This window comes from Sinocyclocheilus anshuiensis, unplaced genomic scaffold (assembly GCF_001515605.1).
Source record: "Sinocyclocheilus anshuiensis isolate Anshui unplaced genomic scaffold, SAMN03320099.WGS_v1.1 scaffold641, whole genome shotgun sequence".
NCBI classification, from domain to species: domain Eukaryota; kingdom Metazoa; phylum Chordata; class Actinopteri; order Cypriniformes; family Cyprinidae; genus Sinocyclocheilus; species Sinocyclocheilus anshuiensis.
The window spans coordinates 120,581-128,288 of NW_015536503.1; the positions used below are offsets into that span (position 1 = coordinate 120,581).

General features: G+C 39.0%; 1 protein-coding gene across 2 annotated transcripts; it reads left to right on the forward strand.

Annotated features, from left to right (window-relative positions):
• Positions 1 to 1,284: 1,284 nt before the first annotated feature.
• Positions 1,285 to 6,946, forward strand: LOC107690429 (N-acylneuraminate cytidylyltransferase-like). Of its 2 annotated transcripts, none has more exons than XM_016488775.1 (8): positions 1,285 to 1,736; positions 1,820 to 1,962; positions 2,846 to 3,001; positions 3,491 to 3,624; positions 3,744 to 3,838; positions 3,948 to 4,119; positions 4,750 to 4,909; positions 6,581 to 6,946. In XM_016488775.1, the coding sequence occupies exons 1-8, from the start codon at positions 1,516 to 1,518 to the stop codon at positions 6,793 to 6,795; spliced, it is 1,296 nt and encodes a 431-aa protein (XP_016344261.1). In that variant the 5' UTR covers positions 1,285 to 1,515; the 3' UTR covers positions 6,796 to 6,946. The 2 variants fall into 2 exon arrangements, with proteins under 2 accessions (XP_016344261.1, XP_016344253.1); XM_016488767.1 differs by lacking the exon at positions 6,581 to 6,946 and adding an exon at positions 5,168 to 5,533 and having other exon boundaries at positions 1,286 to 1,736.
• The last annotated feature ends 762 nt before the right edge of the window (positions 6,947 to 7,708 follow it).

The following is a 7,708-nucleotide window of genomic DNA, read 5'->3' on the forward strand; positions in this document are numbered from 1 at the left end:
TTATTATAAAAAACATAAAATTGTAATTCCAAAAACGGAGCTTTGTGCGATAACCGGTATGTTTTCCAGAACATTTTAGTATTGATTTTATATTATAATGTCACGCAGTTAAATTGTTTAATTAATTTAAATGGTTTTTTTTTTTTTTTAATTCCTAGAAATTAAGCCTTGTGCAACATAAAGGGCATATATTTATGTCTATCTGAGTTAGTTTGGGCTCAAAACATAAAAGCTGCAAAGAGTTTAATTGGCAAAAAAACCCGAATGTCTAATGAATGTCAAACTTTCCCGCCGTCAGTGTTTTTATGCCACCACACAACACACATAAATCTTATAGAATTAAAATTATTTCGGACTTCCCTGACCAAGTCCGACGACACCCTGCCGTCACTGTGAGGACTCAACCTTCCCCTCCGCTGCAATGATAGGAAGGTCTCCTTCCAACAGCCTGCCCGGTCCACCTACACTCTCTTCTCTATCTACCTAAATTTCCCCCCCACTATCTACCTCCGGGTCAATAAGTGGGACCCCGGTTTTCTTCACGCCGGTGGTGCTAGCCAACCACGAATGCTACGGAGCCATTTCTTTTGTGAACCCAGCAGGCTTAAAAAACACAGAGGCTGTGTCCGAAATCGCCCCCTATACACTTAAATAGGGCACTATTTGAGGGAACACCCATTTTTAGTGGTGTCCGAAACCATAGTGGACGTTCTCGAGGGCACTCATTCCATCCCACAACTGGTGCACGTTCAACGGCTAGAGAATGCCCATAATGCACCGTGAGAGTCACGCGCCGAATGAATTCCCGCATCTCGCCAGAAGATGGCGCCCGCAGCTGAATAATCAATCCGTTCATTTTTACAAAGCGCTCATCCATGGCGTACAGCATAATGTACAACACGGGTATAAATTCATTGTAAATTGATTATTAAATTGTTTGATTAGGGTTTATACATCATTTCCGTGACAGTTCAAGATAAATCCTTTAATCTTACTACTGGAGCTGCTAGTTTGCTAGTTTCAAATGATTAATAAACAGCAAGCACAAACTATGCAAAAGTGGCATTCCTTCCGGTGCACTCAGTGTCCGAATTCACTACTCGTTTTCATTCACTCCTTCTAGTGAATTGAATTAGTGACCTAATGTAGGGAATAGTGAATGAGGGTATAGGGGGCGATTTCGGACACAGCCTTAGTATCAGTCTCTTTCACAGTTAATTATCAGACAACAGCGCGTCCTCACCTTTCTCCCCCCCTTAAAGGTATCCAAGAATTGTTCATTGTCCACAGGTGTGCTCGAAGGCATCACTCCTTCCGTATTTGTCCGTAGCAGTGACGTCACGCACCGTCAATCGAATCATAATCATTACACTACTTTATGGTTTGAGTAACATTAGATAAATTGCTTCTGAATGAACGAAACGCCCTGCTGCTCGCGTCTGGATTAGGTATACACTTATATCTGACTGCTTATTATCCGCACTACTGGGAGATATTAATCGATTAGCAACACTAATGGCCGCGGCGAGCAAAAACGGCATGCGAGGGTTGAATGACGACTGTTCCGATGCAAAACGAAGAAAAGTCAACTCGGACGATTCAAGATACATCGCTGCTCTTATTCTCGCCCGTGGAGGGAGTAAAGGCATCCCTCTGAAGAACATCAAGATGCTGGCAGGTGTTCCTTTGATGGGATGGGTGATCAGAGCAGCGCTGGACTCTGGTGTTTTTGACAGGTGATTGAATGGGACTTCACTCAGTGATTGGCTGCACTCTATGGCAGTAGACATTATTGTGTTCTGCTCATGTTTTTTTGCAGTGTTTGGGTGTCCACTGATCATGATGAGATCGCGAGTGTGGCCAGGGCTTGGGGTGCTGAAGTGCACAGGAGGAGTCCAGAGGTGTCCAAAGACTCCTCAAGCTCACTGGAGACCATTCAGGAGTTCAGCAGGCTAAACCCAGGTTGGAAAACAGGCTCTGTTGCAGTCACATCCCATTGCATGACTTAGTTCTGTATAAGGGGTGTGACTACAGGTTGTAAAACAGGTGTGTCCACTCCTCCACCTACTTCTGCTTGCTTTAGAGTAAAACAAATATAGAAACAGGTAAGAAGCCACGTAAACGAAGTTCTGTCATACTTGTCGTTGCATACCAGGAGAGTTTCACCCTTCATCTCTTTGTTATTTGTGAAAAACAGACTCTGCAGCCAACAAATATTTGTTCAATGATGCACAGCAATGTTTATAATAACCTTTGATTGCGATATTTACCAGGGAAGTAATTTTTTTTTTTTTCATTGAAAATATGGTTCTGATTAAATATATTTATTCCCCTGTAACAAAGAAACTGAGAGAGCTTTATTTGACCCTCTAACTCTAACACTTTCTATTCTATTTTAATTCTACTTTATCTATATTTATTTTTACGAGACACAGCTTGTTCCTCAAGGTTGCAAGCTTCAAAACCTTGCTAGAAGGTGAATGTTTTCATAGTTAAGGTTTGAGCAATATTTTCCTTCAGTCTCTGGTCTGGAGTGTAAAAAGATAGTAAATGCTGCACACTGTAAAAAATAAAATAATATATATATATATATATATAATTAAAATAAAATATTTTTCAAAGTTGTAAATAAAGCAAAGATATTGGAGTACATATTACAAGAAAATACTATTTCAGTTTTACATTTAATTCAATGTGTTACTTGCTGTTTCTTTGTAATTGTATGAAACATTTTCACTCAGAAATTGCTGGTAATTTCACAGTCTAGTAAATAACAGTTGGTGGAGCACAGAAATCGAAAATTGGCTACAAATGTGGTTACCGTTAATGTAATGTTCTTGCACAGATGTTGGCGTCATCTGTAACATCCAGGCCACGTCTCCATGTCTGCACCCCCACCATCTCAAAGAGGCTGTGGAGTTCATCACCAAAGAAGGGTTTGATTCTGTCTTCTCTGTGGTCCGGCGACACCATTTCCGATGGCAAGAGGTCGAGAAAGGAGGTTTGTTGAAAGTGACGTGACATGTGGCCAAGTATGGTGACCCATACTCGGAATTAGTGCTCTGCATTTACCCATCCAAAGTGCACACACACAGCAGTGAACACACACACACCGTGAACACACACCCGGAGCAGTGGGCAGCCATTTATGTTGCGGCGCCCGGGGAGCAGTTGGGGGTTCGGTGCCTTGCTCAAGGGCACCTCAGTCGTGGTGTTGAAGTGCATTCTGTAAATGTTCAGTTTAGAAAATAATACTGTTACATGTACATGTTCAGAACACTTGTGAATCGAGTCTTAGACTAGTTTTGCACTACTTTTCAAAAGTTTGGTGTCAGTAAGATTTTTTAAAAAGAAATGAACACTTTCTTAAGAGATTTTCAAAAACATTACAAATCTTACCCACTTACTTTTGTACAGCAGTGTACTTGTACTTTAGTTTAGGTAGTATTTATTGCATGTTGGAGACTCAAATGTTTTATTTAAATTACAGATGGCCAATGTACTAAGGCACTGAACCTGAACCCAGTTTGCAGGCCGCGGCGTCAGGACTGGGCAGGAGAGCTGTGTGAAAACGGCTCTTTTTACTTCACTACCAAAGAACTTCTAGAAAAGGGGCTTCTTCAGGTAATATTTTGGGATTTAAAATGAGTACCATTAAGGCCACCATTTTACTCATTCTCAATATCCTCAGTCAATCTCTTAATATCTTGGCATGACTGTGATTTTGTTTTTACATTTGACAGAGTGGTAAAATGAAGTACTTTGAGATGAAGCCCGAGTACAGTGTGGATATTGATGTTGACATAGACTGGCCCGTAGCTGAACAGAGAGTGCTGAGGTCAAGGAACAAAAGTCTCCAAGCAACTTTATGTTAGCAAACAACCACAATGCAAAGAGTACAAAGTCTGAATTTAAACAAACTGTGTGGGTGTGTATGTTTGATACAGGTTCGGTTACTTCGGTAAGGACAAACCTGAAGTTGTGAGGCTTCTGCTGTGTAACGTGTCAGGATGTCTGACAGACGGTCAGATCTACATCTCAGCAAATGGAGAGGAGATGGTGTCAATCAACACCAGAGACCAGGCCGGCATCGACATGCTGAAGAAAGAGGAAGTGAAGGTGATTCTGGCTTGATTGGCAACCTTGTGTTACCCACCCCCGACCTCTACACAACAATAGACCCATCCCTCTTTTGTCTTTGCCCCTTCATATCCCATCATGCAACTGGGACCCCTCTTGTTTTTGTCTTTTAATTCAATATAACTTGGGTATAAAATCCACAACTTGATATTTCACTTTTTAAAACTGCCGGTTTTAAGAGTTTAAGTTTAGAGTTGTGCAGTTTGATCATCTTTAGTGAGTTCTGCAGATCCCACCATTGATGATCACAGGGGCTCAGACGGACAAGTACTCGGATGTCTCCTTTAGCCGGTTATCTTTGCGCAGTGGCAGTATCGTAGCCTATGAGGTTTATCCGAGGCGCGATTATTGCTAATTGAAAACTTTACCCAATACCCCGCCGTGACGACTTGAAATATAGTCGGCACTCGCAATTTTTGACGGTCTTTACGGAGACTGATCTTTTAGTTAAAAAAAAGAAATGTGTATTAAATTGATAATTGAATTTTAAAAATCTGTTACGATTTATTCATCCTTAAGCTGTTCCAAAACTGTATCATTTTCTTGCTTCTGATGAACACTAATTTAAAATGTATGTGTGTGTATATTGTTTTCCCCCCTTTCCTCTAGGTTATTTTGATCGAAAAAGACCCCATAACAAATGCCTTAGCAGACAAACTCTCACAGAGAATGGGCTGTCCACTCCTGCAGAAAGTGGATGACAAACTGAAGAAGGTGCAGGAACTCATGGAGAAAAAAAGAATGGAGTGGAAAGAGGTGGCATATTTAGGTGAGACAGGAGCTCTATGTTTCTTTCAGTTACATCAGCCAAATGCCATGATCAGTAACAACATGGTGTGTCTCGGCAAGGTGGTGTGGCTAATACAGATTTAAAAGATTGTACCTCAATATTAACTACAAATATTAAACCTATTACTTTATCAGCCATTTATCTGGTAATTTTGATAATGTTATAATCTTTCATTTGATTGACTTAAACACACCCATTTCTTTAAAATTACTATTAAAAATGGCATCTGTGTTTTAGGAAATGATGAGGCGGATATAAAATGCCTGGAACTGGCAGGGTTGAGCGGAGTACTCATGGATGCCCCAACGGTGGCACGCAACCATGCCAAATACATCTGCCGCAACGCAGCAGGTCACGGAGCCGTGCGAGAGTTCGCCGAACACATCCTACTGCTGAAAAAGAAGGCGAAGTCTCAGATGGAGCAGGACAGAATTTGCAGAAACACATTTTAGGAGAGATTGTACCATAGAGGTATTCAGTCGGGCGAGATTGTGAAACTCAAATTAAATCTTTATGGGCAAGGGTGTTTTAAGAATTTTCTTTTCAAGTTTTCTCTAAAATGTTGAGAATAATGATGTGATATAGTAATGATAAAGGGAAAAACATTTTCATTTAAAATTTTAGTTGTCATTTGTTAATTTTATTTGTCTGAATTTAGAGCAAATTTTTATTTTTGAGTTAACTATTCCTTTAATTCAAAATCTAAAAACAGAATGAAGTGGTAAGTATTTGGAGGTAGTTTGTGCTCTCCAAAATATACACTAAGAGGGCAGCCTTGTACAAACAAATTACTCAGTTACCAGCCTCGTTTAAATTCATCAGACTATTATATTAAGCTGCTAAAATTATACAGTCAGTGTCAACACAGAATAAGTCCACATCATGTGAGTCTTAATTCTACTAAACAAATTGCTCAAATATTATTTTTTCACACTCTTCCAAAACCTAGTTTTAAAACAAATTTTGAGTCAGTTGCTGTCATTAATTGATTATTGGAAAGTAAAGTGACGACTTGAAATATAGTCGGCACTCGCAATTTTTGACGGTCTTTACGGAGACTGATCTTTTAGTTAAAAAAAAGAAATGTGTATTAAATTGATAATTGAATTTTAAAAATCTGTTACGATTTATTCATCCTTAAGCTGTTCCAAAACTGTATCATTTTCTTGCTTCTGATGAACACTAATTTAAAATGTATGTGTGTGTATATTGTTTTCCCCCCTTTCCTCTAGGTTATTTTGATCGAAAAAGACCCCATAACAAATGCCTTAGCAGACAAACTCTCACAGAGAATGGGCTGTCCACTCCTGCAGAAAGTGGATGACAAACTGAAGAAGGTGCAGGAACTCATGGAGAAAAAAAGAATGGAGTGGAAAGAGGTGGCATATTTAGGTGAGACAGGAGCTCTATGTTTCTTTCAGTTACATCAGCCAAATGCCATGATCAGTAACAACATGGTGTGTCTCGGCAAGGTGGTGTGGCTAATACAGATTTAAAAGATTGTACCTCAATATTAACTACAAATATTAAACCTATTACTTTATCAGCCATTTATCTGGTAATTTTGATAATGTTATAATCTTTCATTTGATTGACTTAAACACACCCATTTCTTTAAAATTACTATTAAAAATGGCATCTGTGTTTTAGGAAATGATGAGGCGGATATAAAATGCCTGGAACTGGCAGGGTTGAGCGGAGTACCCATGGATGCCCCAACGGTGGCACGCAACCATGCCAAATACATCTGCCGCAACGCAGCAGGTCACGGAGCCGTGCGAGAGTTCGCCGAACACATCCTACTGCTGAAAAAGAAGGCGAAGTCTCAGATGGAGCAGGACAGAATTTGCAGAAACACATTTTAGGAGAGATTGTACCATAGAGGTATTCAGTCGGGCGAGATTGTGAAACTCAAATTAAATCTTTATGGGCAAGGGTGTTTTAAGAATTTTCTTTTCAAGTTTTCTCTAAAATGTTGAGAATAATGATGTGATATAGTAATGATAAAGGGAAAAACATTTTCATTTAAAATTTTAGTTGTCATTTGTTAATTTTATTTGTCTGAATTTAGAGCAAATTTTTATTTTTGAGTTAACTATTCCTTTAATTCAAAATCTAAAAACAGAATGAAGTGGTAAGTATTTGGAGGTAGTTTGTGCTCTCCAAAATATACACTAAGAGGGCAGCCTTGTACAAACAAATTACTCAGTTACCAGCCTCGTTTAAATTCATCAGACTATTATATTAAGCTGCTAAAATTATACAGTCAGTGTCAACACAGAATAAGTCCACATCATGTGAGTCTTAATTCTACTAAACAAATTGCTCAAATATTATTTTTTCACACTCTTCCAAAACCTAGTTTTAAAACAAATTTTGAGTCAGTTGCTGTCATTAATTGATTATTGGAAAGTAAAGTATCAAAAATAAATTATTATATAGCAGTTTGTTATTGTATCTATCACCATTAACGTAAAACTACATAAAGTGGCAGTCAGTCCATTTGTGAGATCAAAAAAGCTAAAATTCACTCAAGCCATCATCTGAATATGATTATTTTACCAGCTACCTCGCCAGCCTCACTGATATTTAGTAGATAATCACTATGGTACCCAGTTTTGCATACTAAAACGTATCTTGGAGAGTTCCTTCACCCTCATGAATTTCTTTATTGTTTGGCAGCAGTATATGACCTTTAGTTGTCTCTGTGTGATGCCTGAACGATGATCACCAGGGTAAAAGCACAGAGGCCATAATGAGGGTGAGATTTCCACTCAC

Coding starts and splice junctions, on each gene's coding strand:
- LOC107690429 (XM_016488775.1), top strand. CDS start 1,516: ATGGCCGCGGCGAGCAAAAACGGCATGCGAGGGTTGAATGACGACTGT. Junction 3,839..3,947: donor GCTGAACAGAGAGTGCTGAG/GTCAAGGAACAA, acceptor TGTTTGATACAG/GTTCGGTTACTTCGGTAAGG. Junction 4,120..4,749: donor TGAAGAAAGAGGAAGTGAAG/GTGATTCTGGCT, acceptor CCTTTCCTCTAG/GTTATTTTGATCGAAAAAGA.